The sequence below is a fragment of the Sebastes umbrosus genome, chromosome 2 (genome assembly GCF_015220745.1).
Source record: "Sebastes umbrosus isolate fSebUmb1 chromosome 2, fSebUmb1.pri, whole genome shotgun sequence".
Taxonomy (NCBI): Eukaryota; Metazoa; Chordata; class Actinopteri; order Perciformes; family Sebastidae; genus Sebastes; species Sebastes umbrosus.
This window is the reverse complement of record NC_051270.1, coordinates 4,014,058-4,032,240: the sequence shown is the minus strand read 5'-3', so window position 1 is coordinate 4,032,240 and position 18,183 is coordinate 4,014,058. Positions and strand designations below refer to the sequence as shown.

Here is an 18,183-nt window from a genome sequence, read left to right as displayed (position 1 = left end):
CTCTGATTACGAGTTGAGAGGATCAATGTGGGGGACGAAATTCAGAATTGAAACATGTTGCATGAACAGTTGTTATTGAAACATTGAGAAGATGCACTGCTGCTGAACCTTGAGAATGGATTTAAATAGGAAATTATGAAAGTTATTATGCAATGAGAATGAATAATTATGTGCCGCATTTCCTTTGAATTCCTGCAAGCTTGCATGACCTTTACCTCTGGATGTAAAAGGTGGGCCAGCGTGCAGCATCTTGAAGGAAATATGCTATTTGAGGTATATGAGATGATGCGTAGCGACAAGCATGTCGCATTTCCTTTTGAAGTATACGAGAGGAAGTCCGGACTATGGATGCAGCAAAGGTCACCGGGCTGATCCAAAACCAGTGGGCCGTTCAGACACAGGAAGCAGAGATGAGTAACACGAACCTGGACGTGGCCTCAATGTGGGCTCAGTTCCTTTCATGTGAGTAACCATCACCGGCACCGTGACATACAGGAGGAGAGAAAGAAAGCAGCGTACAGTAAGTTCAAAATATATTTGTGAGGCTCCTGTACACTACTAAAGGTACGTGTCCACAGGCCTTTCCCTTTCCACGCTTCCCATTCATTGTTTAAGTAAGCAGCAGTGCAATGCATTCTGGTAGCGTGGCGACGCGATTCGAGAGACGGACCGTCACGTCGCCCGCTCCTCATTTGCATAAGCTGAGGTCTAGGCTACTTTATGCAAATCAGGGGCGTCCGACGCGACTCGCCGCCTCTGGAAACTCCCGAAGAACTTTTAAGCTAAAGGTTGTTGATCCAAAATAAAGACATACAGCTTATTTCTCACATGAAATGTTGAAGCGAGGCGATCCCTCGCGATAAAAAAATGACCCCTGTGAACACGTACCATTAGACTCATTTACCGCCCTACCACGATGATGACCATAATTCTAAACAAATAGAAATATTCATATAATATAAAAGTTTAGCAAATTATCTGCACCAACTACAAAATGAAAAAACTAAACAAAAGAGAAAAACCAAGGCGTCTGATTCAACATCATCATGTCAGGGAAGATAGAATAACACCAGGCTACTCGCACACAATTTAATGAATAAGATAGAGTTGGTGCAGATACTAGTTCTCGATCCCCTAAATTGGAGACGTTTGAAAACGCTGCTGACGGCGTTTTAGTTTTAAAACTCCGGGGTTGCGTTTTAGTCTGACGGACAGAAATGGAGACCTTTGGAAACGATGACGCAGACGCCCACGCTGGCTTCTCGACCGGGTCTTGTCAGCCATCCTTCCCTGATTTGTCAAGCCCCATCACTTGAACCTTTTCCTGAAGAAAACCAACGACATCAGCCTTCGACCACTGGCGGTTAATTCAACATGGTAAACGAGTTACAGGCGTTGCTGACCCGGGTGTCTCTGCTAGCAGCTGTTGTGCAGCTATATTCTGCATTTTATAATGCCACTACAGGAGGCAAGCTCTTATTCGGGTGCTTTACATAAATTCCCGCGTCCAGCGCTGCTTACTGTTTACACCAACATGCCAAGCTAAGGAATGATCTGGGGGTTTGGGGTGCGTAACAAAACCAGAGAGTGCGTCTTTAAGCTGAAAATTATATAATACAACTGTTACTTTAACAGATTTTTCTCAACAAAGAACATTTTATATATATAAAATGATTTTTTACAGAAGCTACTGTGTGATGAATTGACTTGAATCTGGCTCTTAAGTGTGATCTTGCCCCGAGGACAACGATCAGAATGGTCTCTGGACCTTTTATCTGCAGTGTTGCTCTCTGCTGTGATAACACTTAAAAGCCAGCTGATCTAATGGAAACTTCCTCTCCAACCCCGCGGTACAGAAATGGCTCTCTTGCTCTGACCCGGCTCCCCTCTGAGTGCTGCGGCTGCCCCTGTCTGTCCACGATGACAGTAAACATCAGGTTTCATTTGAGCTCCAGCTGTGACTTTCATTTCTATCCAGCTGATGGAACAGCTTGTCGACCTGCAAGGCTGCGAGGCTTCCTTCACTCCTACTCACATCGAAACAAAAACCTCTGCCTTTTCTGCTCGTTGGGGGTGTAATATTTGTAATGTATTATAGTACAATATTAGGTAACACTTCATTTTACAGGTCCGCATGGTAATTAGATGATAATTAGCAAGTAACCTATTTGAAATTTCTTTGGAATTACTGACAAATACAACACGGAGCAATGACAAATATTGTCCGGAAACCCTCACAGGTACTGCATTAGCATTAAAACATATGCTCAAATTATCTCCTTCACTCACGCTGTGTGCCAACGTTAACTATCTTGAGCCAATCGGGAATGTGACACTTCGTTTGGCCACCTTTAGGAGGCTGGTGACAGGTCCTGAGTCTATTCAGTCGAATGGGAGAAGTGAACGGGAGAATAGATTATGACCGATCTTCACAACCAGAAAGAAGAAAGAAGTGAGTTTGGTGATGTGGGCGCGAGGGGGACTGCTATGATATAGAAGACACTTCTGATCAGGCACAAATCTCCCCATTGTGTGACTTATTGTCTACACCGGGGGTCAGCAACCTTTACTATCAAAAGAGCCATTTTAGGCAAAAAAAAAAAAAAAAAAATTCTGTCAGGAGCCGCAAAACATTTGAGCATTGTGATGAAGGTAACACAGTTTATAATCTAAGTATATAATAAATAAGTCTAATGCAGTGAGGGCCAAAGTGCAAATGTACTACGGAGTATTAGGGCCACATTGAGGGGAAAAAAATCGGAGATTTCCAGAATAAAATCATAATATTATGAGGAAAAAAGTCGAAACATTATGAGAATAAAGTCAGAAGTTTACGAGAAAAAAAGAAAATAACACGTAAAATTACTACTTTATAATATTATGACTTTATTCTTGAAATCTCAGATTTATTTTTTTCCCTCAATGTGGCCCTAATACTCCGTCGTACCGTCGTACATTAGACCTACAACAATGATAAATAAAATTGAAAATGTAAACAAAAAACAGTTATTCATTTCCACTATTTGTTTTAAAAATCCACAGGGATCCACTGGAGAGGAGCTGAAGAGCCGCATGTGGCTCCGGAGCCGCAGGTTGTAGACCCCTGATCTACACAAAGGTAACCTGCTAGCTGATGTCATGATTCAGGACGTTTTTTTTAAAGACATTTCAAAGAAGTTATTTGCTAATTATTATCTTTTTATCATCAGACATGGAAATCAAGCATATCAATTAACTTTGTATTCCTTTACTGGAAATGTATTAAATAAATTACCAGCTATTTGGGAAATAGCGGAATATAATTATGAAATAATGTTTATAATGAAGTCATTTTTGATCAATTTTGAGTTAAATATTTGGGTAATTTCAAAGAAATTTCAAATAGGTTACTTGCTAATTATCACCTAATTACCATGAAATTTGCGGACCTGTAAAATGAAGTGTCATTGATTCACCGTATACATAAATACATTCAATTTGACCTCTGCATTTAACCCGTCCTCAGCATTTAGGAGCAGTGGGCTGCTGTGAAACAGCCCAGGGAGCCCTCAAGGACACTTTGAAACGCAGACGGTAGGAATTGGAGATCGAAGTGTTAACCTTGCGGTTAAAAGACGACCACTCGACCCGCTGAGCTACAGCCCCCCACCTCCCCCATCAACATGTCACCATGCCGCGGTTAGCTCACAGCGTTTATAGCAGCTGTAAGTACAGTCTGATAGACTCAGTCTTGTTTAAGGCCGTTTCCCTGAGACAATTACCGTATAATGTTGTCTGGAGATAAATAGTTGTCTCATGATTACAGACCACTGTGTCATTATCTCAGCATAACTGCCTCCTGGTTAATCCGAGTAGGTTCCATCATAAAGTCATTCCTCTCCCCGATGAGAGCAGAACAAAAGCACAAGAAGAGAAAGGAGACAGGCTTCGGCTCCGCAACTTCTCCAACCAGAAGAATTTAGAAACTAACTGGCAAAAATATTCAGGCAAAAGAAATCCAATCTTTCTCATTTCACTGCACATCACTTCCATCACTAAATCCTTCCCTCTCTCTCTCTCTCAGGTGTCTCTCTTCTTCCATTACCTCTTCCTTTTCTTCCTCCACACAATCGCACACAGACAGTCTGTGAGATGAACTGTGAATTTTCTTTCATTACTTTGATTATAAAAAAGCAACGTTTCCACCCAACTGTCAGATGAGGCAATTCGGAGCTGTAACGTCTCAGGAAGAAAACACAACACAACACAACAGAAAAGATGACAACATGCCTTTCAAGAAATGATCAGTAGTTATTTGCCCGTCTGTTATTATTATACTGGAGTGTCTGAATCACGCAGGGCGGGAAAGATGCTGCCGCTCTGCTCTGCAGCATGCTGCACGTATGGCTACAAACCCAAACGGTATCACTGAATGTTAACTGATTGTTGTGTTTATATATTTAGATACAACAACAGAGTTATGGAATATGTTAAGAATAAGATGTTTGAATTACAATGACTTCACCGGTGGAGAGGTAGTCCAGAGATTTAGTATCATAAAGTCAGGGGACTCGCAAAGAATAAAAATATAATGGTCAAAATTGAAATTGATACACGGGTTTTCCATGGTGCAACCAATGTTAGATTTGTTGTTAGACCCTGCCTGGTAAATGCCCATGTTTTTCAAGCTTCATTATGTCATTGCTCCACTAATTTCTGATGTAGATAGATAGATAGACAGCTTTATTGATCCCCGTGTGGAAAGTCGATTGCCACCTATTCAAACAACAACACACAACAAAAACACAGTATTTACAATATACCAATAAATAAATAACATCATAAAAAGCCCTTTGAGACATAATCAACAGCTGAGAGGTACCATGGATCTAGGCCATATCTAAAAATGTTCAATAAAATATCTGACTGCTGCTGGAACAAAAGACCTCCTGAATCGTTCAGTAGAGCACTGAGGCATCACTAGTCGCTCACTGAAAAATTAGTCATGTGAATTAGTAGTCTTCAAGGCGAAGTCAAGATAACCCTGATGACATCATCAGTATCTATAGGAATTAATTAATATTTGACAAGTCTGCACCTCACAATTTACATCCAATGCCAACGTTCAGTGCAGGAAGTGGATTGCCCTACAATTCTTCAATTCTACAATTTCATTTAGCAGAAGCTTTTGTCCAAAGCGACGTACATCTGAGAGTTTGTACAACACAAGCAAGGATCTTGATAAGAGGGAACAACGTGAGGAAGTGTCAACAACAGCTTCAAGTACGATCGGACACAGGCGCCGACAGGCAGTCCACAGAGGTAATGCACAGGAAGGATAGAAGCAGATTTTTTAATTTTTTGTCATCATCATCATTAACAATATCAACAACGTCATCAATGTCATCATCATGAACATCCTAATCAACAACAACATCATCAATATCATCAATAGCATCAGTATCATCAATAGTATCAGTGTCATTAGGTGCTGAGGTGTTCATGAAAGAGCTGCAGGTCTTTAGCTTTTTCTAAAGGTGGAAAGGGACTCTGCGGATCGAATGGAGTTCGGTAACTCATTCCACCAGCGGGGGAACTACAGAGGAGAAGAGTCTCGCTAGCGACTTAGTGCTCTGTTGCCCTTTTCACATTATGCTGCCCCGTAGTTAGGGATGCACTGATACCACTTCAGACCGAGTACAAGTACAAGTACTAACTCTTACAACAACTGGCTCGAGAGAAGGACATTCGTTTTTTTGCGTTGGCCACCGTAGTTCTACAACGATACCGCCAGATCCTACACACTGTTCCTTTAAATGGTTGTGAATTTTGACTCCATACTGGAGCTTTCTTACAACACTGAGCACTGCATTATTCTCCCTTTTTCAAATACTGTTTGTAATAAGTTCTGAAACAATGCTGTACTTTAGTTGAATTATCTCCCCAGCTGACAGTTTTTAACTTGTTTTAGATCAAATTGTAATGTTGAATATGAGACCAAAAGGCTTGTTAACGTGGGCATTCTTTCACATGCCGCTCGCTCCAAAGCCCACGACTCCGGGAGAGCCGGTGCACGAGGTAATTAGTATCATAATGTAGAATTCATACAAACATCAAGCCCTAATCATAAAGTCTCTTGCAGACTTTAAGTGCTGAGACGCATGGGGCTTTAATGGAGAGAATGTGTGCACACATACACACTAACGGGAACATTAGCAGGCATAACAGAGTGACGTTAAGGCTGCCATTAAAAGCTCTCTAGCAGAGTAAACACAGAGGCAGTGCTGGGAGTCGTATCATATCCCATCCACGGCGAACAGATGGACGAGCAACGGCAGCCTGGAAAGCAAGTAGGGACCCTTAAAGCAGCTAATAGCCTCCGAGGTCCTGCTATCTGTGTGCTTCTATGCTTACTTTTATTCTTTCTGGGAACGTTGACTGTGCTTTATGCCCTTTTCCATCAACCTCCTGCCTCCAACAAACAATCAAACTAAGCTGCCCAGCGTGACCACAGTCCCCTACTGGTGACCACTGAGGAGGTCCATCAGAGTGGCTGCGGGTTGATGGGAGCTGTAACTGGCTTTGAAAGAGGAGAGTGTGTTATTCTGTCACCTCATTCACACAATGCACCATGCTATTATCTAAGGAATTAAACCAGCATCCTTAAAAACACAAGCCTCTTTTAATGATCTGAAGCATGCAACTGAAACATCTGACCTGTTTACTACGATGTTTTTTCTTTTTAAAGGGACTGTATGTTAAGTGTATAAGTTTTTTACACATATAAACATTTTTTAAGCGTTTTGTATTGCCAATGTATGAATAGGTTGTAAACTAACCTAAAAAATTAGACCTTATGCGACTCTCTGGGTTTCCTCTATCAGCCTGTAGACTGCTTTTAATGTGAGGAAAACGGCCCGTTTTTCCTGGAAAAATCCAACAGTTGTGATGTCATGCGCACTCTTGAATGCCTTTACTCTCTTCAGCTCCGCTACAGGGCTAAAGCTTGGTTTATGCTCGCCGTAGTGAGGCCAGCACGAGGTGCGCGCGCCAGAAAATTACGTCATCACGGCTTTCGCGTGGTGCGCGAAGGCTCAGAAAGTTGACGCCGGTGCTCTTGGAAAGAGTGGCGACCCGAGGGGAAGCACCGAGAGACGGAAAGTAATTTAGACTTCGAGGTAAGCGACAGTGATAATTACAGTACAGAAATGCAAATTTTGGCGGTACAGACATCAGTGTTTATTGTTTACTACTGTTGCCAGGCAGCCTACTTTCATTTACGGTAACGCTTATCCACAGAATATTTTGTTTGTACGCCTCCTAGCGTTTGGAGCATACTGCGCTGAGCATAAACGCCTCTGTGCATGCTCGTAGTGCACACGTCATCGGCGGACGCCCGCGCCACGGTGTCTTGCACGAGTATAAACAAAGTTTAACAGTGTGCAACCATAGCTAATGTTCGGTTAGAAATGGAGTCCTTCTCCGTGCTTTGTTGACATAGCCGGGCCGGCCACGTGTGCTTTTTAGTGTGCATGCACGTGCATGAACGTGCATTACACTAAAGGGTCCCACTTTGGCGGCTGTGGCTCAGAGGGTAGAGCAGGTTGTCCACCAATCGGAAGGTCGGTGGTTCGATCGCCGGCTGCTCCGGGTCACATGTCGATGTGTCCTTGAGCAAGACACTTAACCCCAAATTGCTCCCGGAGGCATAGCCATCGGTGTGTGAATGAGTATTTAGATTAAATCCTGATGGGCAAAGTTGGCACCTTAGTAGCCTCTGCCATCAGTGTATGAATGTGTGTGTGAATGGGTGAATGCTGACATGTAGTGTAAAGCGCTTTGAGTGGTCGGAAGACTAGAACAACGCTATATAAGTCCAAGTCCATTTACCATTTACTTTGGGGGTTTGAAAATACTGTCATCCTTCGAGCTGAAGCAATAGAAATGCTCCCAATCTCGACCTTTGCCCTTTACTCAGTGTTTCCTCTGTATCCACTTACTTCAGTATTTTATATTTCCCCATGAAGTTCATACAAGTTTCATATCTTTAGCAATACTGTCACCTCAGTATAACACATATTGCTTTAAATCATTCAGGATGCAAACAAACTGTGTGTGTGTGTGTGTGTGTGTGTGTGTGTGTGTGTGAGAGTGTGTCTAGTAATAGAGGGTTAGCACAGCCAGGTGACAGGGCCTGTAATTACAGCCAATGAGACCAGACAGCCTGTCTTCTGCCTGCAAAAGAAAGACAGAAAGACAGGATAGAAGAGACAAGAGACGACACACACACACACACACACACACACACACACAAACACACAGTTTGTGCATCTGTAAGAAGAAAGTAAACTGAAACACTCAAATCGATGAATGGAAGGTTTCTGCTTGTTGTCGTTGCCGTCCCCTGGTTTAACGTGGAGGCCAGCACAGCTCTGTAATCACAGGTTGCATTATATTAATAATTATATTAAAATTGTTAATTATATTGATAAAAAAAACAGATATTACGCAGTCATGTTGTCAACTTCTGTAAGGAAGAATTTGACTGATGAATTAATGATAGGATGATCAACACTACAGTTGTGTGTGAGGAGACTTTATAGAGAACCAGAGCAGAGGGTCTGGTCCAGAAGTAACAAAAACTCACAAAATAATCACATTGACATTTGAGGGCAGCTTCAACCCCCGTGCGCATTCATTTTTTATTCAAAGAAAATTACCTTTTTCCCGTCATGATATCAATGTGCATCACGCAGCATCAGCCTCACGTATCCAGCCAGAAAGCAGACGATCCGCGAGACAAATGATCAAGTCACTACTAACGTTAGTCTAACGTAGTTTTAAAATGTTTTTCTGTATGTTTTCATGTATGAAAAGTCCCCAAATGAACACTGTAAGCGGACTACTTGATCGACTCTAAGCATATTATTTAGCGTTCGTATAGGAATGATTCTGTCCCAAACTTTTTGATCACTATATACTGTTTATATTGAAAATGAGAACAGAAGCAGCAGGATAAACCACTGTTCATTTAACTTCAATAGAAGTTGGTTTAATATATTTTTTTTGTTAAATATTGCACTGCCTTGCATCTTGAGAACTGAAGCAGCGGGTCCTGAAGTTGCACTTTTTATTATTTTCAAATTTAAATTTTTCCGTAAAAAAAAGCTACTGTATCGATTTCAAGTCATTGAATCGTATCATACCGTATTGTACCGTTTTATTGTACCGTATCGTATCGTATCGTATCGTATCGTATCGTATCGTACCGTACCGTACCGTACCGTATTGTATCGTACCCTATCGTGCCGTACCGTACTGTATCGTATCGTACTGTATCGTATCGTACTGTATCGTACCGTATCTTACCGTATTGTATCGCACCATATCGTATTGTATCGTACCGTATTGCACCGTATCTTACCGTATCGTACCGTATTGTATCGTATCATACCGTATCATATCGTACTGTATCGTATCGTATCTTACCGTATTGTATCGTATCGTACCATATCGCACTATATCCTACCGTATCGCACTGTATCGTACCGTATTGTATCATATCGTATCGTATCGTACCGTACCGTACCGTACCGTATCGCACTGTATCCTATTGTATCATACCATATCGTATCGTATTATATCGCACTTTATCGTACCGTACCGTATCGTATCGTATCGTATCGTACTGTATCGTATCGTATTGTATCGTACTGTATCCTATCGTATTGTATCGTACTGTATCCTATCGTATTGTATCGTATTGTATCCTATCGTATCCTATCGTATCCTATCGTATCATGTCGCTTTAGATGAGCCAAATATCGTCCTTTAATCGTATTGGAACCATGGAAAGTGATACGTATTGTATCGTTGTAAAAACATATCGTTACACCCCATGTTTTGATGTTTATTAGAAAGTTATTTATTAAAAGGCAATTTTGATGTTTATTAGCTAGGGCCGTATAGAGGTAGACACAAGGGAGGAGAGAGGGGACATGACATCACAACACCGGTCCTTGGCTGGAATCAAACCGTGGACATTGTGGTTGTATGATAACAGCTATATTAGTGTGTGTGTGTGTGTGTGTGTGTGTGTGTCAGATACATTACAGGATCCTGTCATGAAAACAGAGCAAAGCTGCCAGAAAAGCAATTGTATTTGTTGTCTCATCTGCCCATCAGACTGTTCGGTCCTCTCTGCTCTGACGGCACTAAAAGGGACAATTATTTTATAGCCTGCTCTCCCTCCTTCATTCTGTCTCAGTGTGTCTGTGCAGAAACCCCAGCAGACCATCCCCTCCTTCTGTCAAGAAACAACAGCCTCACAAAAATGGGATTCTCACACCTCTGTGTATTGTCTCGACTCATTATTCGCCTAAAGCCGTGTTTATAAAGATGATTTATGATCATATTTGCTGGCAGCGTGTTAGAATAGATCATGTCAAAGCTTATGAACTGACTGTGGAACAGTCCCAGCTCTACATCCCATGCACATGTACAAACTTTATGTTTTGTTTTTTCTTTATTTGCCATGTGTGAAGATGTCTTACTCGTAAAGTGATAAAAGGTGACATAAGTCAGCCTCTGGCAGTCATATCGGAGTCTCTTGGCAGCAGCGGTTTACAGCGACGCAGGGCGTTTTCTACACATAAAACCAGCACAGTTCTACAGGCCTGAAGAGACGTGGCTCAGTTCTGTTACATAATCAACTGGAAACAGATCATTTCATTACTCATTTATGGATCTAATCTGCTCACCATCAGCTTTGTTGTAAACAAGCAATCATTAGCATTAAACCTGATTCTAGTTTTGGTCATATTCATATGCATTATGATAATGTTTTACTCAAATCTAAAGATATATCTCTAGACACAGCTTTACATCTGAGCCTGTAGGGGCAGCAACATAAGCAATCAGACAACAAGATGAGTTTAGCCAACAGTATCTTATGAACTCTCTGACATCCCAAAAGATTACATTTTTATTTTGTGTGATTATGTTGTATATATTCTTTTGTTGGGACAAGATCATTCTGATTAATCGATTAATCGCAAATTAATCAGAAATTTTTGTATCCGTTCAAAATGTAACATTTTTACATTTACATTTTTAAACTTTTTTATTTATTATAGTTTTTCTTTTCATTTTTTTCTTTTATAATTTTATTTATTTGTATTTTTCTATTTTATTATTATTTTTATTATATTATTATTATTATTACTACCATTTTTTCTCCTCCCTTGTTTTTGAATACTTTGTTTTTATTATTATCGGTTAGTATATGTACATATTTTTTTGTATTTGTTATGGTTTAGCTCATTGTAATCATTTTTCTTAACGAAATAAAAAGTGAGATTTAAAAAAAAAGAGAATATCCTGCCAGAGAATTGTATCATTTTCACCCCTTTTGAAAATGGCCATGACAGTTTTTCCTCGCCAAAATTTAGCGCAAATTCTGCGCGTTTTGTAGCTTCCTTCCCGAAAAGCTAGTATGACATGGTTGGCTTCACTCCAGCTTTTAAAAACTGAGCTGCTAAAACCTAAAAATCGCAAGTTGTATTAATACGTTAAAGAAATTAGTGGCATTAATGGGAAGCCCTAATGGGAGCGCAATTTTCAGGAGACAAGGTTGCTCTCCAAGGTCGAGAAGGAACGGTCACAAAGCCAATGATGATGAAAATAAGAGGTTGAAAGAAACTCAATGTCTCTCAGATAGCAAACAGACGATGGTAATGACCTCTGCGTGTGTGTGTGTGTGTTTCAGGATCATTTATTGGCCTTGTTCACATGCAGTCGAGCTTAAATTGGTTTATTACAAAAGAGACACCGATTCAGTGCCATAAAACTGAACAGAGAGGCAGAGAGGGAGCCCGTCATCACGGCCACAGTCGATACGGAGAAATAGAAGAAATCAAACAAGCAACAATTCAATTATTGTTCACAACACAAGGAGTCATTCTCACATTGGTTGTATTCTGTAGTGATACATAAAGCCTGCACACACACACACACATACAGTACATGCATACGAGGAGATGCAGTGGTAGCTGTGGAATAATTATAGAGGGATCAATGTAATGTTCTGCCTTCCTGCTGTCAGCCATTACTGGCCTAATAAAGACATTGAGAAAATTAACATAATGAACTAAGCTCCAGGCTTTGTACACACACACTTCAAATAGAGGAAACAACCACCTCCACATACATTGAACACCACACACACACACACACTCAACGCATTACAGTGTGCGTGTCATGCTTAGCCAACAGTTTTCTGAATTATCTTATACTGCGCTCATGGGATCGAACTAAACATTAACACACACCACCATCGTAGTCCACGGCGAACAGCTTGAGTGTGTGGGCACGTTGTGTGTGTTTGCTGTTATCCCAGGGGCACCATAGTGACTACTTGTACAAGTTGGTTCGTCTAAACTGCCAATACACAACTATCTGTTTTATGCAAAGTAAGCACACACACAACGCACGCACACACACAACGAGCCAAAGTTGTGTCTTATGATTTCAGTCATTCTGACTCTAGTCTACACAAGGGTAAAACATTCATTACACACACACACACACACGGAGAGTAATGAATATGATCTCAGAGGGAGATGCGAGCTGTTCCCCCCATGCTGTGTGTGGGGAGTCAGGCTGAGGTTCAATCTCATTACTGCGTCTACTCTGCGCAGCACACACCCCGGTCTGCACTGCCAAACACACCACGAGAGAGTGTGTGTGTGAGTGAGTTTAGCACTCTTTCTCACTCCCGACTCCTTTGTCTCTGATTTTTTTAACTCTCTGGCGTCCTTCCCCTCTCATGCTACAGTAATCATTCTGCCTATTATTAGACCGTGGAGGTCATACAGTATGTTCTCATTTACCTTCAAACATCTCTCTAATCAGTTACTAAGCCTGCATTATTTCTGTTAATGTTAAATCAAATGACAGTGATGTGTTGCAGATAGTGCTGAAATCACTAAACACTGTAGCTCATATTCATCCTAAAACTCCGCTCTCATCAACCTTGTTTCCAGAAGCAGGCAGCTGTTTTCAGAGCATTAGCATCTGGCTAAAGAGATAGGTATTTCCATCAGGAGCTGCTGGAGACCATTGACTGTATATAAGAAGTGGACATATGGTGCCTTCAAATGGGGCCGTGTTTACGAGAAGAGTCCGTATGAACGCCCCCCTCATGTCGTATTCACGACCTCGTAAGTGGAAGGTTTGTGAAAGCTCAGAGTTCACGAGTTGTGACGTGTTTGTTGACGTCAGAAATTGCGGAGCCATGGAAGTTACATTTTTATTCGACTACCGGCCAGTAAAACGTGCGCCTTCAATGTGTCGTACAAAAGTAAACCTTAATTATTTCTATTCTATTGTCATATTGAACTGAAATGGCCTGTTGAACAATAAAATATTATAAATATAACACGCGTTTTCAGTCCAAAATTGCAGCAGCGGCTGTTGTCAATAAAACACCGGCGTTTCATCGCTTTGCTTCTATACTCTTTTGAACCGCTCAACCAAACAACTTCACACTTGACACTGAGCTTCCTTAGCGAGCTGTACCCAGCATGCTGTTCGGCGGTGTAACAGTTAATATTGCAGCGAGCGATGGAGAGCGAGCTGTACCCAGCATGCTGTTCGGCGGTGTAACAGTTAATATTGCAGCGGGCGATGGAGAGCGAGCTGTACCCAGCATGCCGTTCCACGGTGTAAGTTAATATTGCAGCAAGCGATGGAGAGCGAGCTGTACCCAGCATGCCGTTCGGCGGTGTAACAGTTAATATTGTGGCGAGAGGCGGAGAGCGAGCTGTACCCAGCATGCCGTTCGGCGGTGTAACAGTTAATAGGGGTCCCCTCTCATTACACTACACAGTGTGTACATAACACACTACTGTTAAATATGTCCTGTAGATCTCAAGAACTCCCACTCAAAACTACACTTCCTCGGGTCCTCGGCAACACACTCGCCAAGTGTGAAGTCGATCGTTTCAACGGTTGAGGAGAAAATCAAAGGACGGACAGACGGACAGAGACTCCGTCCATTTCGTTAGATTCATCTAACAAGAGTTTCTCCTCCCAATCCACGTTTTCATGTTCAATGAACACACTGGAAATATCCAGACAATACGTGTCTGAATTGCAATTAAGATTTGATTAACCTAAGCATGAGCATCACCAACATCACCATGGCAACTTCATCAACTTCCTGCTGGTCCGTGAGAAATCACTCGCCCAGCCTATTTAGGAAAAGTGTACGTTTTTAGAGAAACCTTGAGGAGAACTGTGACGTTAGCGAGGCAGCGCTGGAAAGTTCTTCAAAATAAAAGCGTCATTATGAACACATCCAGGACGGAGAATAAAGACAGAGACTCTCCTTTCTTTATATGTACAGTTGACATTTATAGAGCTAATACAAAACCACTGTGGTACAGATCATTTATAAAAACTAAACCATAACAACGACAACATAAATAGTTCAGAATCCTGATCAGTAAAAATATCTTGGTCCCGTTCCAGCGTCAGAGCGGAGGCCGAGGCCGACGGTGACGGCGGATGGTGGCGGAAGATAAATGAATGTTTTATTGCTTTCACTGTTGCGTGTATCCACTGCTGGACTGGAGCTCTTTCACCGGTGGGAGGTTTAGTCCAGCCGTGTACAAATAAATTAACGGTCCAACACCCAGCGTGTCCAGAACTCCCCTACTGTTGAATACAGGGGCCGTCTGAAAGGAGCCTGCAGGAGTTTTACTGGTCTGGGTCTCACTGAGTGGTTCATTATCCCATGATGTCTAAATACTGCTACGGTCCTGAGGGAATTACTGGACATAAATACTTGGGATTTGTGGGATTTTCCACCAGGAACATGACTGAATACTCAGCATAAACACTGCATCCAGATCTCTCCTGCACCAACAAACTGAGGACAGAACAACACAACTTTGTATTTCTACCCTTTGCTGTCTGGAAAGGTTTGGTTCCACCAGTGTGTGTGTGTGTGTGTGTACTATAGTACTGTATACTGTTGAAAAGCTTTCAATAGTATCGCAATACTAGGCTGCGGTCGAAAAGTAAAAAAAATGACGTCCTAATGTCTTTGTCCGAACCACTTTTCCTTGACCTCGTTGGAAAACGTCATGAGGTCAAGGAAGGATGTGAAGGAGAATTCAGAAGGATTTAGCTGGCATTGCCAACATGTACCAGGATGCATTGCGCGCATTACTCTGGCTTCAATAAATCCGGCTGAATATCTATAGTCAGACAAAACACTGTAAAATGTATCCTCGTCTATAATATCTCTCTGCACTCATATTTCGGGAAGCCATTTTCATTGTTTACAATACAAGCAAAGAGAACATGAAGTTCTGTTTTTGAGTGGCAGCTAGAGCACGCTCCCTGGTTACCTAGAGGCGGACACTAGAAATCTGTAGTTCTCACTACCACCAACTACATCGCTGTCCCGTCGAATGACGGTGCTGGATGCAGGAAGAACTACAGATTTTCCATCCATCCATGATCTGAAACCGCTTCTGTGCTGTCTGCACGGCTTCATCTCAGCTGTGTCTCACGTAACGGCAACCTGAACTGAAAGCCTTTATTTACGCTTCAAGTCTATTTCTTTCAGACAATACGTGCGTAAACGCAAAGTTGACGCCCCCAAAAAAGCACTGAATCTGTTTATCCACGTTTTGCAATCGGCGGAGCAGAGTGTGGATCTTTATCCAATTTGTGTAGCCCAATTAAAATGAAATCAAAGTGATCTGACATCCAGCACGCTACAGTTTCAGTTACGATGCCGGACGCATCGTTTGGTGCGCCGCGACTGACTCTACGTCTGCTTGGAGAGGCCCGACAGTGAGTTTTACAGCACCCCTCGCTCGGACCTCGCCACTGCCCGGGGTCGTGGAGTTCTCGCTGCACAGAGTGCCCTCTCTCACCGTTTCGTATATTGTTCTTATGATGTGTGACTTCTTGCCATCAGCATTCATAACCAGACAACCATACAAGTTCTTCATAGATCTAGCCTCGTAATGTTGCTCTCAAAGTGCTCCAGATTGATGCATTTAACTTTATTACGTTCAAGATTTTCTTCTGGGGGAAGCACCACACCACAGTCTCTCAAGATCCGATAGCAAACACTGTATTACGTCATCCAAAGCTGCCTCCCCCTCAAAACTCATTCCGGCGCCGCTGCTGTAACTCTGTCCAGCTTGCAGCTATAATGAGGCTAAACATGGTGCAGTGTGCTCCAGCAGTGGTTGTGATCTTTAGATTCGTGGGAAAATAGATTTTGAATCTTCGATATTTGGGAGAAATTCCCTAAAATGACTGCTACTCCCTTTGTGATATATCAACAATATCACGAAAGGCCTTTTTCCTCACAGCTGACGGCTGTATGTACTGGTGATGTGGATGTGGGTTTGAGGCTTGTTGACCACAGTAGCACAGTTCAGATGGGACAGGTGGTGAAACGCTTGTGATGATATGAGGTAAGAATGAGCGTCGGCCTCGGCTGGAGTGGTTTTTGGTGGAAGCTGAAGAAAGATCCGTTTCATTCAGCGTCCCACTGTCCGGACATCCCGTTAATGTCAGTCACACGCCTCCCTGCTGGGTTTGATCTCGTAGCTGTGTGTGTGTCTATATAGTATGAGTGTGTCTTAGTGTGTATGGGAATGTGTGCGTGTAAGGGTTAGTGTTTGTCATATTGCTGCTGGGTGGAAACTCTGTCACATCACCTCGTTCAGATGAACAACTGTGTGGTTTCTCTCTTTGTTTGACTTGGCGTGCTTTGATTTTAAGGTTAATTTGATTATTGATCATTAACATCTGCATCCCAACAGAGACATTAAAGTGATATTGACCTTTTGATTTGACTCTGAGTAAAATACCCATAATGTTAGAGTGTTTTCACACATAGTCCTTTTTAACCCAACCAAACTCAGTCCTCTTAAAGTGGACCAACAGAAAAGGGACTCGGTTCTGTTTCTGGTCCACTTCAGCCCTGATGGGGCCTCAGTCCTCTTTCTGTTCACACTGTAGTTTCACTGGAGCTCAGACACCACATAGTCCTAATGAAATAAATTAATTAAGCCCATAAACATATATGGAAAATGCAAAGCTTTCGTCAAGTTGCTGCCACCGGTGTTTTACGGTGTTTTACGGTGTTTTACGGTGTTTTACGGTGTTTTAGGATGTCCTGCCTGTGCAATCAATGCAATTATTAATGTGTTTTGTCTTCAATTATTACAATCATAACGAGCATTTGGGGGCAGAACTGATACAGACAGAAAGACACGTTTCTCTGTCCTCAAGCGGTGGTCGTAAAATGTACATAATGTCTCTAAAACTGTAAAAACATCTCCTTTAAACTACTGTTTTTATTCAAGTTTCTCGCCAATATCCAAACACATTTTCTTTTGTCCCTGGGACGCCGGGACGCCATTAGTCTCGTACTGTAGAAAAACGAGTACCGTCAAGTCTTCAGAATTTTTGCATCGACTTGGTACCGAAGTTATCGGTTCTCGTGACATCCCTAAAGCGAAACCTGGAGCGCTTTGTGATCACAATGTACAGGTTGAGCGAACTGCAACACGGACATGAAGCGAACCGAACTCTGACCACCATGCTGACTAATCGCTCTGAGTTCGTTTGGAAGGCTCAGAGGGACTAAGTGTGAAAACACCCTGAGAGAGGTCTTTTGAGATATTGCTGGTTGAGCAGAAGACGGCTGCTTCCTGTTGCACAACTGTCACCGTTCCTAGAGATACAAAGTTTCCCCCAGGAGCATCAGTATTTAACTTGATTATGTGTCTGCTGATGTCTGTATAAGTATATCCTGTATCACTATATGTATATGTGTGTGTGTGTGTGTGTGTGTCATGGGATCTGGAGCTGCAGTTCCTCCTCCTCCTCGTCCAGGTCGCTGGTCTGACCGTCTGCTGGGTTTTCTGGGCTGAACCGAGCCGAACGTATTTTCCCAAACAGACCAGGACTCTGCTGCTGCCGCCGCAGTCTAACAGAGAGAGAGAGAGAGAGAGAGAGAGAGAGAGAGAGAGAGAGAGAGAGAGAGAGAGCATGGTGTTAAATAACATCACGATGCTCAAGAATATGACTGTATTGCATATCATTTTTATCATTAGACACACTCTGCCCTCTGTGTCTGTTTGTGTCTGTTTGTGTCTGTGTGTGTTT

General features: G+C 42.2%; 1 protein-coding gene across 2 annotated transcripts in view; it reads right to left on the bottom strand.

Moving 5' to 3' along the window:
- Positions 1 to 13,981: 13,981 nt before the first annotated feature.
- ccdc102a (coiled-coil domain containing 102A) overlaps positions 13,982 to 18,183 on the bottom strand; it is a 66,803-nt gene continuing 62,601 nt past the window's right edge. For both annotated transcript variants that reach the window (XM_037790938.1, XM_037790942.1), the window contains exon 10: positions 13,982 to 18,004. In XM_037790938.1, coding sequence (XP_037646866.1) covers positions 17,869 to 18,004 — 136 coding nt within the window. In that variant the 3' untranslated portion in view covers positions 13,982 to 17,868. The remainder of the gene's footprint in view (positions 18,005 to 18,183) is intronic.